The following is a 23,002-nucleotide window of genomic DNA, read 5'->3' as shown; positions in this document are numbered from 1 at the left end:
ACCTGTCTCTCCATTTGCAAAGGTGAGCAGTGATGATGGAAGAGCTTTTGCTGTACTGTCCTCCACAGGAGATGGTCTGTGTGAGATGGATAGTGCTTCCTGAATTATTTCTATGGCTTCTGTGTGATCCATCTGTCTCAAAGCAGTGATCAGCTCTTGAACTGTACCACCAGAAACCTGAAAGGGCAGACATCAGATGCTCAGCATCATCCAGGCTGGCTAAAACTGCAGGGCTGCACTGTCTCATTGTGCGGGAGGACAAGGTTCTCTGCATGTATGAATGTTCTGTATCACCTGTTACAGCACATTACCTCATAGTTATCCAGCAGAGTCTTCGATGGGGAAGGGCTCAACCTGAAGGCATTATTAAGTATGCCAAGACCCAATTTTTGTGCTAGGGTGGACCAGTTTTTGGTTGGATCAGGCAATTCCAATAGTTTGTAAAGCTGCATCTTGGAATTCTCATTCAGCTCTCTCAAATGTCCTGGGGAACAGAGAAATATATTAGTTTATTGTTTACACAAACCATACACCAGTTCATTCTTAAGCAGAAACAAAGCCAAACTGAAGACTGAGAGTCCAATCCCAGCATTTACAAATGTATTGCTGCAATACTGCAATTACATTGCAAGCAAATGTACTCCTTGTCCTTGAGACATCTTAAGGGAATCATGCTCATTCTGTGAGTGAGGGGGTGGGAGGGCCTCTCTTCTCTCACCAGCTCAGTTACAAGCTGTTGTAGGGCAGTGTGTTCTGCCAGTATGGTTTCAGTACTCAATTACTAGAGGGATATTGTCAAGTCTTTATAGGTGTTACCTTGTGTGAGTAAGTCCTCCAAAACCTCTGCTGACTCATAGGGTTTGCCATTTAGTATGTCATACACCTAAGAGAATACATTAAAGTCAGTATCTAGTGTCCATTAAGTTTCAGCAGTATTATATAAAACCCTAATTCCATCTGTAAATCAGCATTTTTTTCCTCTCCCAGGCTTAGTATGACTAAGGATAGCGTAGAAAACCTATGCCAAACTTAAGGAATAAATTTTGAGAAGTTAAGCTCCCTTTATTTTAAGCTGTGTCATCTGGCAACTATTTCCAAGACACAGAGGAAATCCTGGCAGTAAATAAATGGCAGTAGCAGTGGCTAAGCAAGGAGCTGCTGCCTGTCTGAAATTAGTCATTTAAAACAAAGCCGGGGTTAGATTTTCACCTAAGACTGGTATCACTCCCCAGCTCCAGATGATTAGAGATGCTGACTGCTTATCCTTTACACTCACACCAAGCCAAATGCACAATAATCAGCTTAATCACTGCTTGGGTAGAATGCAGGAGTGAATTTTCCCATCACACACAGGCTGCAATTCTGAAGAACACTCAGCAAAGAAATCCACTGGAGAACTGGCCTTCAAACATAAGCTACCCACCCAGCTAAATACTTTCCCACACTGAAGACTGTAGTGCAGCTACTTGAAGAACTGCCTGGTCATTTCTGTTCAGCAGCATTCAGTTCAGTGGAGCTTTCTTCCAGTGCTGTTTCATCAGGGGAGTTTTATGGCTGAATTAATTTTTAATAATTTAATCTTTTAATGTTAATTTTTGATGGCAAATTTGTCTAATTAATTAAAATAATTTTGGATGCAGTGAAAGGAGCTGGCTGAGAGAGCTGAACTATCCCTTTTAATGAAGAAAAAAAAGCAGCAAAAAACTAAAAGAGAAAACAGACCACATACCTCACTGTTGGCTGCCATATCCAGTGGTGTTGTTCCAGGCACAATCCCTTCATCATCACCTTTCACATCATCTAGATCAAACAATGGCTCAAAGTTCTCAATATGAGGATTTGCACCTAGAAAACAAGATGGGCGGGGCGGGGAAGGGCTTCAAGTTGCTTCTCAATAATATTTAAAATATGCAATCTATGTACTGAATGGCAAATCAGCTAATTTAGCTACTCCAGGTAAATAATATTTCATATTAAGCTAGCAAGTAGCTCTTTTTATCAATTACATTTAAATGCTATCACATCTCTGTACAATGCTACTTTCCATTATAAAGAGGGAAAAAAACTGACAAGTTGGGCCTTAGGGCCCAAAGAAAGAGCTGTTTGTATCGACTGACTTCAGTCCCATCTCCCCATGCACAGCACAGCATGCATGTGATGAAGGGATGGTGTGGTGCTGCTTTTTAGAGTGTCAGAGAAAGTGTGGGTGTTTTTAAATGACCAAGTAGACAGACTCAACAATGGGAGGCTTGGGTTTCTGTTTCAAAGGACAAAGATTAGGTTTAAATACAATTGACAAAATATTCCAATAAATACTCCAACCTAATCCTTCCAAAGTGACAGCAGTAGGAGACACTAATAAGCTCATGCTTCAGTGATGGCATTTTTTTTGGTTTTTCCTTCTAAAGTAGTCCAACACTTATTCCAGATATATAAAAAAGTGTCCACTTTTTCAGCTACAGGAGATATTCATAAAATTTCCCAAAGTCCTCTTGAGATTTTTTTTTTTTTACCAAGATAATTTGCCTTTCTAGCCATTAGATGGTGCTGAAGAGTGATTAGTATAGCACTTGAGAGCTGGACTTTCTGAGGAAATTCAGGCTTTCTTGCTTTTAACATCTGACTTCCTCCACACATTAAAAAAGTTCACTGGCACATTCTTTTCTGCTTGCAGCCTTCTAACTTGAATTATCACTGTATAAGAAAAGTCTCCAGCAAAGATCTATTTCCATACCTGCTGCTTTGAGAACTGCTGCCAATTTTGTTGAGCCCCTTCCAGCTGCTACATGAAGTGGAGTTGTCCCATCATATGTAGTGCTGTCCACATCTGCATCACCCTAAGTTATTGAATGGAAAAAAAGAAAAGAAATCTGTACAATACAGCTGCAGAGGCTTATGCCAGCATAAACACAACTACTGTGCAAGTAAGCACCATTCCACGCCCGGTTGCATAAAATCTCTAATTGTTGCCTGAAAAGAAGGAATTAGAAAGTAACTACAACTGTCTGCATGCACAGGATGGTAGTGTGCTCCAGTGTTAGAGCAGGATGCACAGTGTGTATCTCCAATAGGTCAGGTAGATAAAAGCCACTTTGCATGCCCTGTAAAAGTTCTGCCTTTGAAGTCTATGTGGTGTGCACAGAATCCTGCCCTCCTGTTGCTCATCAAAAGAGCAGCCAGGCTGGTGGCACATCCCTGCATGAACACAGAGGAAAGCTACACAGCCAGCTGGGGGGTGTAGAATTAAGGATACCAGGATCAAGGTGTTGGGATGAGACAAATATTTATAGATTACACAACTACATCTCTGTCCATGTCTCTATACATGTACTTCACACAGAAGAAGGGATGAACTTGTTCATGGTAACTTCAGTGCCTGCCAGGATTACTTAGTGCAAATTATACATGGCATATGCAGTCAGGTTAGGATCACAAACTCTAAATGCCTCAAGGCAAAAGCTTCACCAGCAGTGAACAAAACAGTAACATTACCAGTAACTTTGCCATTATACCAGTTCAAGTAATCTAGACAATAAACAGGAACCTCTCCCCTTCTGTTTTTCTGAAGCACTCAAGGACTGTCAACAACTTTTAAATATGTAATCAAAAAGACCTGGAAGAAAGAAATTCTGCCCTTACCTCAAGCAAAAGGCAGCCTGCCAAGGGGATGTTCTCTTGTTCAACAGCCAGATGCAATGCAGTTCGTCCAGATTTTTGTTCCTGAGCATTGACATTAACTCCAGCAGCAATCAGCTGTTTGAGGCAGGACATGCTATTTGCTATCACCACCATGTGAATTGCACTGAGACCTACACAAAACAAAACCCATCCATCATCTGCATTAATATTTGTAAAATTTAGAAATGTCAGAGTAATGAGTTTCAAAGTGAGAAAACTGTAAAATTAGTTACAGTAACTGTAGTTACATGAGCAGAAATAACATATTTTGCCTTCTTATACACTAAAAGATGACAGAATCACAGACTTATTTGGGTTGGAAAGGACCTCAAAGATCATCTAGTCCCACCCCACTCCTGCTGTGGGCAGGGACATCTTCCACCAGACCAAGCTGCTCAGAGACCCATCCAGCCTAGCCTTGAGGCTACTTCTAGGAATGAAGCATCCACAACTTGTCTGGGCAGCCTTTTCCAGTGTCTCATCATCCTCACAGTTCCATCCTCACAGTGACGCATTTCTGTCTTATATCTAATCTAAACCCATCCTTTGTCATTCTCCCTTGTCCTATCCCTACATGTCCTCATAAAACACCTCTCCCCAGCTTTCCTGTAGGCCCCCTTTAGGTACTAGAAGGCGCTGTAAGGTCTCCTTGGAGCTTTTTCTTCTCCAGGCTGAGCAGCCCCAGCTGCTCTCCTGTCTGCACAGGAGAGGCATTATAGCTTTGTGAGCATCTTCTCTGGCCCTGCTCCAAGAAGCCCATGTCTTCCTTATTTATGTTGGGAGCCCCTGACCCCAAGGGAATACTCCAGGAGGAGGCTCAGGATGAAGTTAATGGTGTTAATAAATATGTTCTTTGTGCATAAAATGGAACTTGGAGAGTCAAAACCATGCAAGGAAAAAAGAATAAAAATCAGATTACAAGGTGGAACAGAAGGCAGGAACTACAGAGCTCACCTAGAGCATCTTTTTTGCCACAAGAGAATAGCCTTAAAAAGAAAATCTGGATCTTGGTACTAACAAGTAGATACCCCACACTAGCCCCATCTGCTACTGATCACCTCTTCTAGAAAATGGTCTGAAGAGTAACTGGTATATTTTAGTATGATCTTTCTCTAAGGTGAGTGACCTTACACCTCAAGAATAGCTGCACCAGAAAGATAATAAAGCCTTTTATTTAAAAACCAACCAAAACCCAACCAAAAAAATCCTCTCTCTGAAAAATTGAACACAGTTTTCTGAATCCATAATGACAATTTTAGATCAGACATTTTACAATCTATTAGAGCAGGAGTACTAAATTGAAGTCCCCTGTGCACTGAAAAATGGGAGAACTGTCTCTTTGTGGTTATTTTACAGGATCTAATTCTGTATGGTCACAGAGTACCAGATATGAAACTCAGTACTAGTCCAGAAGCTATTTTTAAGGGAATTTCATTCACTAGACACGAGGAAAAATTTTCTTCTGGGGGGATTTTTGTTAAAAACCAAAGGTGGCATAAGGAACAAGACAAACACAGTGCTTGAGGTTCTGTGACATTTCACTCCTACAGTGAAAAAAATTCAAATCCATACTGTGTCATGTGACCATTACCAATCTTTCTGTTCTGTATAACCAGAAAACTGACACACCTGTGTTCTCTCATCTGTGCCTGAAGGCAAATAAAAACCAAGGACAGCATATGCAAAATGGGGAAAGATGTTATTTTCAGGGTCTGTATCTACCTGTGTAGCAACACAGTGTTGGCAGGAATTGTGGTGTGTTTTTCTAGCAGGGGGTTGTAAAATACAGCCATTATCTTTCCATACCTTCACCATTGGGGAGGTTGACCATTGGAGATACCTTCTCATGCTTGAGGAGTAGACTCAAAATCTTGTCATCTCCTTCAGTAGCAGCTAAATGCAAGACAGAATTGCCGTGGCGATCCAGAAGGCTGACATCTGCTCCAGCCTTCAGCAAGTCTTCCACCACCTTTGCCTGTTTTGTGATTACTGCCAGGTGCAAGGGGGTCTGCAAGTGACAGAAGCAAGCCATGAGAAGATAAGCAATAGCTACATCACTTGTACAGAAATCTCTGAAACCCATAAAAGCTCCTAGCATGAGAAGATTGTACACATATGCAAGCTTTTAATTTGTTGGCTTTGGAGTGGTGTAACTTCTTTTCTATTGAATACTACAAATAGGGTTTCTACTTACTGGAAATAAAAGCTGCCTTGCCAATGTCAGCAGTTGGACTTTGGGAGGAACAAAGTTGTTGCCTACTCTATAAACCAGGGCACTGACCTGGCTATTTGAGCATTGCAGTGCAAGGGACTTGGGAAATGAGATAATCCCTGTGCCCCACACTGCAAACCAGCTTCCACAGCTGCCCCATCACCAAATTCATGCCACAGTGGGAGCACACGTGCTTTCCAGGACCCACTCAGATCCTTTAGCAATGAACCATGCTCTCATTTTGCTCCTGAATCAGAGATTTGCAGCCATGGGCATAGAAGTTCCTTATCCCTCAAAATGGCTGCAGAGAAAAGAAGAAAATCCTGCAGTTCTATGCACTTGTCAAACTGCAGAACAATTGTGCATTTATGCCTTGTGTGTTGAACTAGCTGGTCCCATTTGCACATTCCTCATTTTTTGCACCTGCAGCACTGAGCAATGCTCAGTCTGAGAGATTTTGGAACCTTCCAAATGTTGGTTGCAGCATTGTCAGTTCTAAGCAGCATCACACAGAACATACACATGCATGTATTTAAACATTAAGCATTCTAGTGAAGTCTGGGAAATGGTATTTCCAATACTAAAATAATTTAAAAATTGAGTAAGATTCCATATCTAGATTATACTGACAGAGGACTTTAAAGAAGGACTTAATTCCAGCTCTGCACAGTAATCTTGTATGTGTAAATAGATCTGTGAACAAATTTGCAATTAATTACTGCATCTATAAGGTTCATGTCAGCTTTCAGAATATGTATAGAGAAGGAAAATTCTAACCCAAGTCTACATTCTCCTTCATCAATGGCTTAAGGTTTAAGTTGAAGGTAGGAAAAGCTGTAGAGGTTCTGGTAGCCAGGGATTTATTTCCTGTGTAGAGGAAAATTCCTTCTTGTTTCTGTTAAACACAGGGAACATAATTCAATTCAGAATCTTCTTACTTTCAGCAGCTTCCACATTGCAAACTTGCTTTATAAGAACATAGAAATGTGAAGGATAACAAAGAAGTCAAAATATACTTTCTGGGACTACCTGTACAGAATTAAAACCTGCCTTTACTGTTCACAGCAAAACAAATGACACAAGTGTCAGAGTGCTGCTCAATGGCATACACAATCTCTTTAAAATCGATTCTTTTCCACGCAGGTTCCCACAGCTCTTTTTAAAACTTGAGTTACAATACAAACAGGCCAGACTATAGTTGAGGAGACAGAACTGTACCTTCCAGTTCTTTTCCTCCTAGGTAAAAGACAAGGGGATGGGCTTTTCTCAGTTACTGAAGAAATGAAAGGGAAATCTTGGTGCTCACGTGATATGCACAAATACAACGTGGGCTGTAGGAAGGGCATAGGTTATTATAGCTTCCACATGTGCCTACAGATATGTGCCTACAAATAACTGATGACGCAGGAACTGACTCATGATCCCAAGTTAACCAGTGTCAGAAAGGTCAGAGGAGCCTGGAGCTGGCACACTGTAATCCATACCTCTGGCTTAGTAACAGAGAAGCCAAATACCGAAGCCATGAACTGCAGAATTTACTCTTTTTGGCCTGTTCCAGTTAACCCATGGAGACACTTCTGTTACCATCCAGGAGAGGTATGGACTAAACCAATGAAAACATGCTTTCTTTCCTCCAAAACCCTCCAAGATATCCTTGTCTCTAAACTTGCTTCCATCAGTCTGATCTCTTCCCACAGACAGCAAGTTGTGCAATTTCTTTTTTATGGGCTGAACAATCAGCAACACTTACACCCCCACAACTGCTCACCTGATAGAGGTCATTTCTCATGTTAATGATATCACTGTAATTCAAATTGGGCATCACTTCCAAGAGGTCTTTCACCAGCTCAGTATGAAGGTGGATAATTGCTAAATGAAGGACACTGAAACAAACAAAAAACAGATTAACAAATTCACATTGTTTTCAAATTTATTACAAGTTTCAAGGCTTTGCTATCATTCTGACTGCATTCTGATATGAACACTTGACTATTAGAGGTAATGATTCCAGCACTAAGTACCAACATCTAAAATGAATCCAATCACTAAAAAAAGCAGGTCAGAAGGTAACTGTTTAACCCTTCAATCACAAAAGCAAACTCAGGATGGCTTCTGTTGGCCCTCAGCATTACTTTACTACTAGGCTAATATACAAAATGTCTGTCACAAAACTATTGTTTCAGAAATCCTCAGATTCTCTGTTTTACTGTTTTCTCATATTTTGAATTATGCAGTAGATAAACACTTCTTACTGTGAAAACCTTCCTGCAGAATTTCCACAAGCCTCTCTGCTACCAAAGCAGATTTTCCCTTGGGGGTTTCCCCAGATCTGTGGGGTTTTTCTTTATTTCATTTTCAAACAGAAAAGTGACTAAGGACTCAGGCCCAGTGACTAACAACCACAGGATCTGCAGCAGTGCCCAGAGGCACCATGCCAAAAAAGCACCTGTTTTGAGACATGAGTGACTGCATAGCAAGACACCTCTACTGGGTCTAATGGCCCTTCCTGTGCTCTTCTCCAGAGGCAGGTCCCTCACCACCAGCCTGAGTGGCTGGGTGCACAACATGGCACCAGGAAAACCAGGTTGTGAATTCCATCATCCCTGTCCCACAGGGCTCCATTTGCCTTGCTACCTTAGGCCTTCATTTGAAAATGATGCCCTTTGTTTTGAAACATATCCTCATATCCTGCCAAGTGCTTTGTTGGCAGATGCCGACCAACTTCTAGACTCATCTCTTTAGCAAGTTGCTGCTGACACAAAATATTGTCACAGGACATGTGGTCTGTCTGTTATGCCACTCCAGAAATACCTGAACAGTCTCAGATTTGCACTTTTGACAGAAAAATGAAAAGAAATTCCATGCCATTCAGGGCAAGGAGTCATTCTGAAATTGAGACAGAGAGCAGTCAAAACTAGAAGATATTTTAAAAAAGAGAAAAAGAATTTACAAACCAAACTCATCCTTAAAGGGTGTTTTTTATTGATTCTTTATACTGCCCCTGCCACATGGCACCTTCCCTCCTTCAACTCCCCTGTGCTGTGGAAACAGTCCCACCATTACTGGAAAAGTGCTGTTCCTCTGCTCTGATAGATGCTTTTTATTATTCTCTGTATCATGCTGACATTTTATTTCCAAATCTCACTATAGAAACACATTTGTTCTTCTACTGCTTTTAGTTCTTGTTTCAGCAGCAACTAGTTTAATTTTACCTTTCCATTGATGCTGCTGACTAGACCACAAAAGGTCACTTCCATTTCTTAAACATTCCTACATGAAAAAATGCATTTGAGCACCACTGTAGAGCCATCAGATATCTACGGAGCAGTGGTACTGGTATAAATACAGTCACAGCCAACTCAGTAACAACTGTTGTTACTCACTCCCCACTGTAAATATGCACTAATCACAGGTTGCTGGATTCTGTCTCAAAGCCCTAAATTGTTTACAGCAAAGGTTTTTGAAAGGCTTAAGCAAAAACTTCCTAGTTGCCATATAATTTTAATAATTAAAGTGAAAATCAGGGCAATTTATTACTTAATTTTGACCTTTTTCTTCTCAAGAGACCTGGAAGACAATCACCAAAGCTTTGCTTTGTTAAAAGATTGTGAAGTAATACAGATGTATATTATGCTCACAATAAATCCATCTCAGGAGAAAGGCAGCGTGAACTTAAGCCTCACCTACTTGCAGGTATTTTTTGATCCAGCAAGAAAACAACTATTTATCATCATTCTAAGAAGTATCTTAGTGAAAATGCCCTGCAAGTCCAAATCTGAGGAGCACCTTCTTGATATTTAAATGCAGATCCCACTTGCTCAATATTGCTCTAACAATCCCCCTTTCTTTTTTTTTAACACAAAAGCTGTACTGTCCATAGCACTTGCAGATTTTGTTGCTAGCTCCCACCTTGTTCAGATTCCTGCTTGTCTCAAAGCAGACATTAGGTTTCCAGTTGGAAAGCAAAGCTAGTAAAATAGCTCTCTCTGATGATGCAATTACAGAATCTGTGATTCTGTAATCTGAGGCCTATTTTCACTGAAAATGGAGTGAAAGTAGTAACCTCTCTCAGAGTAATTGAACAGTGGGATACACATCTCAGTCACTTGAAATTTTCCTTCTAGCTGGGCACCTTGAGACTTATCTGGCTTCTACTTTTCAAAACACTACAATTGAAGGAAATGTAGGTGATTGCACAGGGCCTGCCAGCTAAAAAGTGAGGATGCGATAGTGTCGCTTATTCAAGAGATTATCTTTGCATTTGTTCAGAGCCCCTTTTGCTGAATTCAATTTTACATAACTACTGATCATTAGTTCCTCACAGTACTTCACTCCAAGTTCCACAGAATCTGCATGGCTGCAGAGGAACCAAGTGGATTTCCACTCCAGCTCACATTATTGAAGGACTAGTATAGAAATATTAGCAGCCAAGTCTGCCGCAAACATCAGTGCAATCCCTTGGAAGACAACAGTATAGACGTAAGCAAGAGCAAAATAGTGTCCTCTGGAAAGAGCTTGGTGTCAGTGGGAGAAATGCAATATGGACCCTCCAGCTATTGTTTCTACATCTTCTGATGAATCTCTTACTTGGAGCATCCTGTGAAGACTTAAGGACTTGCATGGAATAAAACGCAGGGCACCCTCCTCCAGCAGCAAGCTGAGAATCCCCATACACCGTTTATCATGATGCAAGCACAGCAATTCACGCTCGGTCAAGATTTTAAATAAAAAAGGGCAAAGAAACTCAAACTCACAACATGCTCATCATACCCTCAATGACCAGATTACTTTCTGACAGGTACTGGATCAATGAATTTTATGGGGTACACGACTTCTTTGCAAATGAAACAAAAGTATCTAAATCACAGCTGTACCAGACAGCAGAAAGAAGAGCGATATTTATTTGATTAGAGCAGTGGTACCATCAGTGATTGGCACCCATGAGGGACAGAACAAATTGACTACACCATTCTGCCTTCACACCCATCGGTTTCAACCCAGCAAGTGCAGTGTGGTCAACTCACTTGTCCCCATTATCATCCTGGACAGCGGTGAGATGGCGCTGAGGTGCCAACAGCATCTTCACATCTCCGGTTACAGCATAATCAAAGAGAGCGTTGCAGTGGCGCCTGGCAAGCTGCATGGCCTTCTCCAGGAACAGAGCATCTGCAACACAAAGTTTCCTTTTCATCAGCTTGATTGTTTTCCTTGGAACACCACCTACTTTTGACAGGCATTTGCACTGTCACAGAAGAACAAAGTGCAGACCACCAAACATTATTCACTGCTTCACTGAGATGGTTACTAATTACTTCTGAGAGGTAAGGACAGAGGAAACGAATGCCTGGGAAGGAAAACTAGGGGCATGCTGAGCATTCAGGCAGCAGGAACCCTGAGAACAGTCAAATCTGGAAGCTCCCTCTGGTTTGACTGGTACTGAATTAACAGCACTGATGTGCAGTTTTAAGTAATGAGACAAAAGGAGCAGAACTTGGATCTGGAACTTGCAGGTCCGAGTAGTTTTGCCTTGAGGAAGCTGAGGCACAGGAAGCCTAAGGGACCCATCAAATATTGCAGAGAAGCTCAGAGAAAAACTGTGGAATAAATGCAGGGTTTTACACTCCTCTGACTCAAATCATGCAGTCTAGCCTGCTTTACAGCAGCAGCACAGTCTGTCCTGTTTAAAACATTTCACTTTTTACAATGCTCAGTATTTGTATCCTTAGATACAAATAGATTTAGAATAGATTTTAGAATTATAAAAATGGACAGCCACTGGGATTTCAAAAAGCAGAAGTTGTCGTGGTGGGGAGGCAAAAAGGGAGAAAGAGGAGAAAAGAAACTCATTTGTTGAAAAGAGTAACCTCTAGCTGCTCTGTCAATAGCAGTGGTTCTGTATCAGCAAGAATCTAGTGAAAATGAAACAGATGAGCTCTGAAACTACAGGGTCATTCTGTGAAGCAGTATCATCTGAAACCAGCCTGTATTTTGAACAATTTCATGTTTCTATAAAACCTCGTTAGGTTGGGAATTACATGGGGAGACAATAGCCAGGATTTCCAGCTACACTAAACCAGGCATTTAGACAGGGTCAGAAGTGTATCCCTGATGAACACAAACACGTCATTGCTGTAAGGCAAAGACTTAATCAGCTATGCATTGTTCTGGCCAGTACATCCCTGTGGCTGCTCTACTGTGTGCCTGGAATTATATTTGCTATTTGCCTCTTAACACTAAATGTGTTATATTCAGGGTAAAGGGTGTTAAGCAATTCAGTCTTTTCTCGTTATACACATTTCCAAAGATAGAGAACTGGATATTGAAACTCCCTGGTTTTCCATGTCAAATACATGGGAAAGATGCCCTTCAAAATATTACATGCATATTTAAGTCTAATACCTAAATGATCTAGCCTGCAGTAGCTACTTTATAGAGCCAGTATGTTTGCACCAATTCTTTGTATAATCAGGAGTTAGAAATTGCCTCCTTTCATACCATTATAACAGGAAAAAAAACTCAACTTCCTGCCTACAATATTAATTGCTTGCAAAACAGGTAAGCAATTCAGACATGAATTGTTTACCTCCTTCATGACAGCTAAATAGACATTATTATTTCTTCATATCAGCACAAGACTGTTCTCTGAAGCAGTCATGGGATTGAGCACAATTGGAAAGGCAAACAGCAGGTTGCTTCAGCTTTTCTCAAGAGCACCATCTCAAGATCAAAGAAGCTACACCTTGGAGGTGTTTAAAACTACAGCCTATTTCCTGTGCCACTTTGGATTCCCAAGTCACAGCTTCTAATACTGTTAATAGCAAGTGTCAGACAGGGCTGACACACACAAGATAATGTGCTCTCTCCCTGATCCAGGGAATAACAAAAGTGGTCTAGATCATGTTGCACTTGGTAAAAACCAGAACCAAGAAATTCCTTTGTGCTCAATTCCTACCACTACCACGTCTCTCTAGTCCAAGTACTGGGTTTTTTTAATATTATGCTAAGCATGATTACTCAAATCCTTTAAAAAGTGTCGAGCAACTGTTTAAAAAAAAACAATCCAGGAAATGCACATCTTGCTGTCTGGGAAAGGGTGATTTGTAGTCTTTCTATATTCTAGAACTCTGCTGATAAACCAGTTCTGTTGACTACTCTTGCCTTCCTCCTCTTGTTTTTTTGCCTGAAATAAGAAGACAAAACCCCTTACAACAGTACTAAAAGGTAAGATAAAAAACCAGTTCTTTATTAGAAGCTTCCAGGTGTGTCCATAGTTACAGACTACAGGCATACCCAGTGACAGATTTCTACAGTTTTTGTAAATGTAATAAATTATTCTATCTAACAAACATTGTCCAATTAGGAGAGCAGTTGGTTAGGTAATTTTTCCCCCAGGTACTGCCCCACTGGAGGCGGTCCAAGGCTTCTTTGCCCCACTTCTTATTACGTCTTCTAAGATTCTGATTGGAAAAATAAATGTTATTCTTGTAGGTCATCTACTTGAAAATAAGACTAAACAGTATTTTAGGAGTGTGTTAGCAGGTTAGCTTATTACTCTAAAATCTAAGAGAAAGGGTAGAAAAAATACCAGGAACTACATATTAATGATCTACAAAGCTACAAATATATGAAAACTACATAAAAAGTACAAATTTCTAGGCATTAGTTTGGTGTGTAACACTTTACTGGAAACAGGTACCTTTACATTTTAAATTCAAACTTTTAATGCTACTTTGTATGCAATTCAGCTGAGTTGCAGGGAAGACCTGCAGCATCTCATCCATTAAAGTCTCTCAAATATCCAAAAAAAAAAGCCAAGTCAACTGCTGAGTTATATTCCCTGTGCCTTCACTGCTTGCAGTGTTCCTTCCTCACACCGGTTAATTCAAAGGCAGTGTTAAACATGCCCAGCAGGCAAAGCTGTCTTATCTCCTTGCATGACAAGCAGGAGCTCAAGTGTCCAGTGGCAGTACAAAGGTGGAAGGTTATCTACAGAACTAGGTGTGAGGAGGGACCTTAGCTCTTGGGGAATGGAATCCCTCCTCTTTCCTCCAGGAGGCATTACCATGTTGTGAAAACAGCAAGCAGACATTTTTGGAGTTTCCAAAACTTTAATGTTTGCTCTGCAGTACTGCAATTTGATTTACCCTAAATACATTTACTTGCTCACTTACCCTGCCACCTGCAATCTGCTTCCCTTACTTCAGTTTTACAGGAAAAAACAGAATCCTCCTTTTTCTCATTAACAGCAGACACTGTGCACTCGGTCCTCTCCAGGGTTTCCACCTTCACATCACCTTTCATCTCCCATTTGTCACTTTGTTTATCACAGCTCTTTCTGTCTTGTCCAGCTGTGCAGTTTGATAGAGCTTCTAACAAAAAGAAGAATAATTAAAGTCCAGTACTGTTGCTTTTTTTAATACAAATGATGAAATTCGACTAGATAAAACCGAACACTGAAAAATGAATACAAAAATTTACTTCCCTGTAAAAGTTATCACTAAACTCATGAATTATAATATTCCAGATGCCAACACACATGGACAGACACAGTGACGTGACTTGCTCTAAAGTGATGTTAAGTTTTTGACAGCCTCTATTTTAGAAATAAACTTTTATATATTACAACAGATTTGCCTCTTTTTTCATGGTCCCAGAATATAAGTCTGAAGTACTCACACAAAATCTAGCAGAATTACTCAGACGCATTTTTTTTCCCTAACAGCAGATTCATCCCTGAGACTCTGGAAATATCTACAGAATAATCAACACATACATCTGAAATTACCTTCCTATTTTAGGAAGCCAAGAGTGTCCTTATTATTAACTTAATATTTTCCATTGATTTCTCTGGGCTACGGGGTAGTACCAGACTGTGGCAACAAGAAAGGAAGATACAGTTTCTGTGGTCTAGTCCTTGGGTCATCTGCAATCAGCACATTCAAGCAAGCAAGAGGGATGTTGCTTTAAACAATACACTAAATATAGAAGCACATGGAGGGGTTTTGGTGACTGCTTCTCAGGACTGCACAGTAAGAAGGAATTACACTTAGAGAGGAAAAAAGAGAAGCAGGGAAGTATAAGCTACACAAACCCCTCTGCTGCCAAAGGTTCTAGAAAAGGCCCTCTCCAGCATGCTGTGACCTGCCATCCACTGACCTGCCTGACACTTTGGCTCACACTGTAGAAGAAAATACAGGTCAAACTCAATTCAACTGTTGGAAGAAAGACATTTATGGTGTTACCGTGTTTCATGCCAGCATTGGACTTTGTTGTGCCAGGATGGAAATGCATCCCTCCAAAAGCAGAGTATCCATATGAAGGAAAACTGAACCCTAAAGAAAGGAAAATGATTAAGAATTAACAGAATTACATCCTTAAACAATGAGGACACCATCTAGAAGAACACTGAACCTAAGGAACTGAGTTTTTGTTTTCTGCATACCTTTGGCTTTATTCTAATACAATTAATTTTCCAGGCTAAAGGTGAGCTCTCCTCTACCCCTTCAAAAATCCAAAGAAATTCTAGGTGGTTGGTTAGTGACACTCTCTATCCCAACATCCATAACACCACACAAATGTAGTATTGTTATGTCTTTCCTCTAAAAATCAACTGAGACTTCACAAGGTGCCTCTGTGCTTTTGAATCTTTGTGATTACAACACATTAGTATTCTGGTGTTATGCTATACATGTGCTGCCAGCAACACATGTAGCAATTTGCAAACTGCTGCTCTATTCCCTGCTCTAAAAAAAGGGCTGTGGTTCAGGTGACATTTGCTGACCTATAGGTTTTTAATGCTCCACTGCAAGAACCAAAGCAATGCTCTCATCATCCTGCATATCAGATATACTCTGACTTCAACAGAGCACAGCAGAAAATTTACTAAAGAGTATCTCCAATTTTTTAACAGTTCTTTGCACTAACGAGATCAATTTTCCAAATTCCACTCATGGTCCAAGAAACAATTCAGAACCTGTTTAATTTCAGACACACAAAATGATAGTTAACTGAGCTGCCTCATGAATTTCCGTGCCTCCAAGGCCTTAGGAAGCAACAAAGCTTCCAAAGTGGGAAGGCAAATTGGATGATGAAGTGTTTAGAATGAGGAGATGCTTGATTGAATTGAGTAACAGTAGAATAAAGGCAACAGAATAGGCCTAGGAGACAAAATCCTCTTTACATTTTAAAACTCAGCATAAACATCCATCCTGCTCTCAAAGTAGAACCCTTTTCCCTCTTTTCCCAGACCTGTTCCCTTACCAGAGCCAGCACCACCACCTGCCCCTCCATACATGCCACCACCTCCAGTGCCACTGCCTCCACCATAGCCATCAGAGAAGTTTGGCATTAGCTTCTGTCGTTTCCTTTGCACTTCTTCCTTATCTGGGATAGAAGGAACAGAGAGAATAGGGAGTCAGTTTGCTGGTGGCCAGGCACAGCACAGGGTTTACATATAGAAAGTATCACTACAGTTACTAGTTCATAAAGGAAAATGCAGAATGTGGTAGAAGACAACTTTCCTCAAGCTCTAAATAGCAGAAAATCTTTGTATATATTGGAGCAGAGAGAATTCCTCTGAGAAACAAGCCAGTGCCAGGTCCCCACTCAGACCAGCAGCATCGGTTGGACCTGCTTGACCTCTTCAGCTGCATCACTGCCTTTGCTCAGAGTCAGGGGACACATGCAGAGATGTCTTGGGAGGCTGAGAGCTTCCTTCAGTAGTGTCTCATGTACTTAGAGTCCTGGAGATCAGTGGTCCCAAAATTCTTCAATGTCTAAGTTAAGTCATGAATCAGCAAAAGTGCTCCAAACACCACATTTGTTGAAGAAATTTGCCTTTGGAGAATATAAGTACAGGCTCTTCTTCCAAGCAAATCTACTTCAGAAATGGAGCCTTATCAGAGGATCACAAGGCACTTACGAGTTTCAATAGTGAGAGTACCTGCAGTACCCTTTGAACTTTTGTTTAAGACATGGCAAGAAATGGTGAAAACCATGCTTGCTTGAAATTATTTACTTAAAATACCTTAACAGCCACTAGAACAAAGACAACTTTTTTCAGGCAGGGACATATTACTGTCAAACCATGCTGGGTAGCAGGAGATAAAAAAAAAAAAGCCTAAATTTATTTTATAGTGTAACTACAAAATAAGACTTAGTCCCCCTGGAAAGCAAAACACAAAGATTTAAAAGGACTGTCCCAATGACTAGGGAAAGTGAAATGTCATGACAAGAGCTACAAAAATAGGGATACAAACATTATGTGGGTTAAAATCCAGTAGAACTGTTTAGAAAAGAACAAAATATAATTTGTTTATTAAACCATCTAGTAGTTTTCAACAGCCATAAGACAAAAAGAAATTTCATGCACAGGCACATCAGTCAGTGCATCAGATGAGACACAGCTGAATACATGAGACAGTACACTGACAAAGCCACGTGCATTGTTTCCAGGTACACATGATGTGTAGGTATGTATGCATGCACACATCAGGCATACTCACACTGACGAGGAGAGAAAACTCTAGAGAGCAATCTAGTCAGAGAAACACAAAAAAATCCATACATGTATCTAAATTTGTGGGAACATTTGCAACAAGGGAAAAATATAGTTCCTAAATGGTAATTTTATGATGAGGTTGTATAGGGAATCTGAAAATGCACATGATGTTGAATGAATTTTACTTGATTAAGAGGCACATAAAAGAGGCTTGCTTCAAATCTTGCAACTTGGCTCTGCAGCTGAACACTTCCCTTAACACTTGTGCAAGAGGTTCCAGAAATCATTACCAAGAAGAAATCCTCTGGCAACTCTGGAAGCTTTTGTGAATTGATGCTTTCTGTTATTTTATTTCAACAGTTGTGAAGTAGACTCACTTGGACCACCATCTCCTCAGCTGTCCTGAGTCTCTCACCACTAATACACATTTATTTTAGAAACTTTGACAAGGAATTTATTTCAATACAGCTCTACCTTAGGCACAGAAAACATTGAAGATTAGAATTCAGTAGTGTAACCTGCAGGCAGGTAAGCTGCTAAGCAGAAAGATAATCTTAATACAATTAAACACCAATTATGACTTGAGCCTCAAGGCATTTCCATATTATCAACATTATTGGTATTTAAAACCATGACTGCCAATGCCATTCCCGTCAAACATTTAAAATGCAGGCTTCAAAGGATACAGATCTACTGATTAGACCTCTTTTCACTGATAATTTAGGAAGCAGGTCCAATACCGACTATTCTACTTCTGCTAAGCAACTAAAATTTTAAACAAGAGATTGAAACAGCACTTTCCCTGCTCTCACAAGAAATGTCTTGGGCTTACTTAACTAGTACAGGCAATTGGAAAATTTGGAACCATCAGTGACATTGGCATGATCTTAAAAGGTAAGAACTGCAAATATGAACCTTTTCCAGCAGGCATCAAACAGGTTTTGGTTTAGGGTTTCATCAGAAAGTACTAACAGTAATATCTCTTCAGTTATTATTTGGCAGAAACTCAGAGGAAGAGTGCCATCTACTGTATGGACAGGCATGCATACATATAGGGAATCTGCAAGGAACAAGCCTCTCTCGGAAAACACACATGGAATTACTGCCTACCAGTCCTACATCACCACCTACAAAACCCACTATAAACCTACCACATTGCATATTGACTCTGCCCAAAACAAGGAGGCAAATATATTTTCTAAAAATGACAACTAAAACAAAAAATTCCTAACCCAACCTGTTCTATCTTATTAAAAACATTCCTAGGGACCCTACCATTTCCACTCCCAATCTATAAAATGGGTTTAATGAGTTACCTTTGATTTCCGGATAGTAGAGAAAAGGCTTTGGTTCGCTTGTTTCTAGATCAGATTTCCTACGCAGTTGTACAAATACAGATGCTGGCTTTGTGATATTGACATCTCGGTACTTGGGTGTTTTGAACACAATAGCAAACTGTGAGGGAAACAAAGATAAGCATATCTATCACAGACCATGGCTTTTGACAACTTGGCTTTTATACATGAGCTATTTTGAAGGCATTGGTTTAGGGCTTGGGTGGCAAAAGTTCAGAGCAAAGGACTGTTACAACAATAAATTTCCATTTTAGTTTTCATTTTCATTTCAGAGGTTGACTCCTAAAGCCTTTTAGGAAAGACAGAACTGCCATGCTAAGTGCCACCACATCCCATATGTGATTGCACTGTTTGCCTCCTCATCCTTAAGCATCTCTTCTGTGGGTTTCTCAGTGTGTTCACAAAAGCTCTCAGAGCTGTTTATATATCCTATCCCAATTTACAGGGGGTGCATGTTAAAGCAATGGGGCCTTCTCCTAATTTCCTTGCACTGTATTCCTAGTTACTTAACAGATGTCTTTAAGGAACTCTTAAGTTTTTTTTATTATTAGGCAGCAACGAACCAAAGAGGAGGTCAGTACAGGATACAGATGCTTTTACATAATTTACAGACTATAATACAATCCTAGCTTCCAGAAATGGGAGAATCATTAACAAATGATTCTGTTACTCTGTTTTGGTACTGTGCTCTGTTACTTACCTGTCTGTGTACATCTGTAGGAGAAAAATCTCCAAAGCCTTCCCACATACCACCATTCTCATCCTCTTCATAGAAACGTATTTGAATATCATCTGCAAAGGATGAAATAAACACTCTGGGATGTTTGTGCATTTGTTTAACCTTTGGCTATGGGTATTTCAGATAAAAATCAACATGGTTACTTTTTGCCTGGATGTAAATACTACACAATACATCAATTACCTTTATCTGTTTTGTCAAAACAGCAGAAATAACTAATTTTCAACATCAAGTTTACATCAGCCTAATCCAAATGAGTTCACTGCAGTTGCTATTTACTGAGCTGTAAAAAGAGAACTAAGTTCACATCATCTTCCTAATTCTAGGGTTGTAAAACATTCCCAAGGAGCCTTATTTGGAACAAACATGTAAGGAGGGGAGAACTTGAAGCGTGAAATGTAGAAACCACCCTCTCTCCTCAAACAGTTTCAGTTCAAAAAACTGTAGCAAAACCTGAAGTGCCACAGTTCAAGTTCCGCTTGCTGCTGGCAGAATGCCACTGTGGAGCTGCAGCTCAGAGACGTCCGGGGTGTGAGCCAGAAGCGTGTCAGCAGGGATCCTTCACCCTCCAAATGGCACAGAAACACGGCATTTGGCTTCTGCTCCTCTAAACAAGTTTTCTTTCATTCTCTTTGTATTTATTTATTTATATTTTTAGGAAAAGCATCCCACTAGTAAATTCTTCCACAGCACTCCCAGTGAGAAAAAGTAGAAAAAAGCCGACTGATGCAGGAGAGGCCTCTGCAGTAGACAGACTGCTTCCACTGGCCCCCCACCTGCTAGTCTCAAGACTGTGAACCATCACTTCCAGTCCTGCTGTCCTGCATGCTCAAGTTCCTTCAGGCAGGAGGTTTCTGAAGGCAGTGAGGTCAGGGGAAACCCCAATCTGGCTGAGGGGAAACCCCACCTCAGGGCTTCCACTGAGTCAGACATTTATTTATTTATTTTGTGTGTAAGAGTTATGTTTTATCTCAGTCCTCCTGATGGCAGAGGGTAGATGCACTATTAAAGGAAAATAGTTCTTTCAAAGTCCCTGAAAGCCCCCAGAGCTTTATCTCTTCCCTAAGTGGTCAAAGGGCATTTACAAGAAAGAGAGATGGAAAAGGACAGCCTGTACCAACAGAAAATGTCAGTGGTTTTAACAACATGTGCAGAGACTGATTCCAAACAGATGAGAACAGGGCACCCACTCTACCATGTGATCTACACCAGGGTGTCCCAAGTACTTGTAGCTGAAAAATACAAAGGACTCCCATCACTCCCATCTTTTTTTCTTTTTACTTAACCTACATATAACCAACCACAGTTAACCATTATCTTCCAATAAAAAAACAGAAGTATCCTAATCCACACTGCTGAATTCTCACACATTCAAAGCCATGACCAGAGATTGAAAATGAACCTGTGAGAAGTGTCTGTTTACACTGAGTAACCTCTACCATAAGCACATACATAAAAATAAAGTTATTAGCAGCAGTGCTGAACACATTAAGCTCCCATCCATGGTTAACAGAGAATACTCATACTTACTCTTTACAATCAGGAAATTAATAATAAATCAGAAATTTTAGAATAATTCAGAGCAGGTGTTAGTTAATGGAGTCAAACATCACCTAGTACTCCCCACTCCCCAAAATTCCAGAAGAAGAAGGAGGGTAGAAACTTGAAAAAAACAAAGATGATCACATGGTCTCTCTGGAGGCAAGAGAAGCTGAATTTGCTTTGCAATAGACTTTTGACTTATTAAATCTCTGGACTGCTGCTTTGACTTCCAGAAAGCCTGAGTGCTTACAAATCTTGCTGCACTATCAGAGTGGGATAACACAACAGCACAGCAGGCTTCATGTGTACTCCAGATGAACTCCCTGGTGTGCCTTACAATTGTCGTGATTCTTACCTTTCTGAACCTTGTCACAGAGCAGGTAAATTTCTTCCCCTCCCGTCACGCACCCTGCTGTTCTGTCCATTCTTACAATTTTTAGGTTGGAGGCATTGGGAGCTTCTATTGAAAGGGAAGATGTAAAAAAAACCACTTACTTTTGGTAACAGATTTAGGACTTAAACCAAATCAAGAACAACACACAGAAATGCAATAGAAAGACAAGCTTCCAATACAACCTACCTGAATTTGTCTGTGTTTTTTAAAACATAAGCAAATCAAGGGCTTTTCATATGAAAGACAATCATATCTTCTAAGCACTGACTGAACTACAAAAGAAGGTCCCAGCCATTGCAGCATAATTACTGCACTAGCAAGGTAACCCAGCAGCAAACTGCATCCAGCACCCTGTACTAGTACTCATTTTATGACAACAGGGCCATACAAAAGAATGTAATTTTTTCCTCCCTGCTTTCTGACAGAGTGACACTCTTGAGAGCTGTTTCCTATTTGTGTCTATCTTCAGTGCTTTGCTTTACAATGTGGCTTACTTGAAAGCATGACAGGTTTTGGCCAGTGTACTGGACAGTGATAAAAAAGCCCACCTCCACAGATCCTAGCAGAGACATCAACAGACAACTATTGGTCCTCAAGACAGAACTCTCATCTGGGAAGTGAAAGCAGCTGTGACAGGTAAGTTATGCCACCCCAAGTTATGTCTGTCCTGCGAAGGCTTGAATGGTGCCAATGAAGTATTCAAGAAAAACCCCAAACAAAACCCAAGAAAAATCTTCTGAAATTAGTGATCAAGAATTCACCTTGGGAGATCAGAAACTAGTAACTGACAGAAACATGCATACAAAATGTCCCCTTTGTTTGTCTCCTTAGTTTAGGACAAAATTTTTGACCTCATTACATTTGCCAGCTAACAACAAGGCACAGACTATAGTAGAACAGTTGCATTTAATACCTTTTGATCTAGACTTTGTCCTTAAAAAGCAATAATATAGACATGACTGGTGCACAAAGGGAAAAAAAAAGGTACTTTTTCTGAGTCATTACAGAATGACTATCAAGAACACGGGAATCCACAGCCTTGGGAAGGAAAACTCAGGCAGCAGAAAGGGTTCAAATAAGATAAGTCAGTATAATTTAAAAGTACAGGGGAAAACACAAAGCAAAAAAAATCTCTTAGAAAAAAGACACAGGAATGCTCTAAAAAATACTGATAGATCTAAAGGAAATGGATTGAGAACTCTGGTTGCGTTATCTTTTAAAATATGGATAAGCAGATGGTCTGCAAAACGAAAAGGTGTCAAATTCTCAACAAAGATAGAGGCAAAGTAAGTTTTTTCCTCACATCTCGTGTAACAATGCTTTGTCACAGAAAGCAACTGAAAACTGCAAAATTCAAACCCTTCTTATGGATATAACAAGATCTTACAAAATCCTTATAATAAAAGTGACAGGGTTAAACATGCTAACAGCAAAATAAAATCTTCCTCTATGGCTTACATCCACCATCTATTAAAACCAGAATGATACTGTATGTACTTGGACAGACATGGGGCTAATTATCCATGGGCTACTTACTTGCTATTCATCAAATACCAGGCAGGCAGGACTAGATAAGTCTATA

At 40.2% G+C, this 23,002-nt stretch overlaps 1 protein-coding gene across 4 annotated transcripts in view; it reads right to left on the bottom strand.

Moving 5' to 3' along the window:
• The window catches only part of NFKB1 (nuclear factor kappa B subunit 1), a 57,447-nt gene that overhangs the window by 2,457 nt on the left and 31,988 nt on the right, over positions 1 to 23,002 (bottom strand). For 2 of the 4 annotated variants that reach the window (XM_058837267.1, XM_058837265.1), the window contains exons 9-23: positions 21,382 to 21,486; positions 19,446 to 19,537; positions 18,707 to 18,845; positions 16,151 to 16,273; positions 15,133 to 15,222; positions 14,062 to 14,256; positions 10,915 to 11,056; positions 7,659 to 7,773; positions 5,485 to 5,686; positions 3,640 to 3,809; positions 2,735 to 2,837; positions 1,730 to 1,845; positions 817 to 883; positions 312 to 484; positions 3 to 177 (exon numbers count right to left, since the gene is read on the bottom strand). In XM_058837267.1, coding sequence (XP_058693250.1) covers positions 3 to 177; positions 312 to 484; positions 817 to 883; positions 1,730 to 1,845; positions 2,735 to 2,837; positions 3,640 to 3,809; positions 5,485 to 5,686; positions 7,659 to 7,773; positions 10,915 to 11,056; positions 14,062 to 14,256; positions 15,133 to 15,222; positions 16,151 to 16,273; positions 18,707 to 18,845; positions 19,446 to 19,537; positions 21,382 to 21,486 — 2,007 coding nt within the window. Of the gene's footprint in view, positions 1 to 2; positions 178 to 311; positions 485 to 816; positions 884 to 1,729; positions 1,846 to 2,734; positions 2,838 to 3,639; positions 3,810 to 5,484; positions 5,687 to 7,658; positions 7,774 to 10,914; positions 11,057 to 14,061; positions 14,260 to 15,132; positions 15,223 to 16,150; positions 16,274 to 18,706; positions 18,846 to 19,445; positions 19,538 to 21,381; positions 21,487 to 23,002 lie in introns of all 4 variants that reach the window. The other 2 variants (XM_058837266.1, XM_058837263.1) reach the window with 1 other exon arrangement.

This window comes from Poecile atricapillus, chromosome 4 (assembly GCF_030490865.1).
Source record: "Poecile atricapillus isolate bPoeAtr1 chromosome 4, bPoeAtr1.hap1, whole genome shotgun sequence".
Lineage (NCBI taxonomy): Eukaryota > Metazoa > Chordata > Aves > Passeriformes > Paridae > Poecile > Poecile atricapillus.
This window is presented reverse-complemented; position numbering and strand designations above follow the sequence as displayed.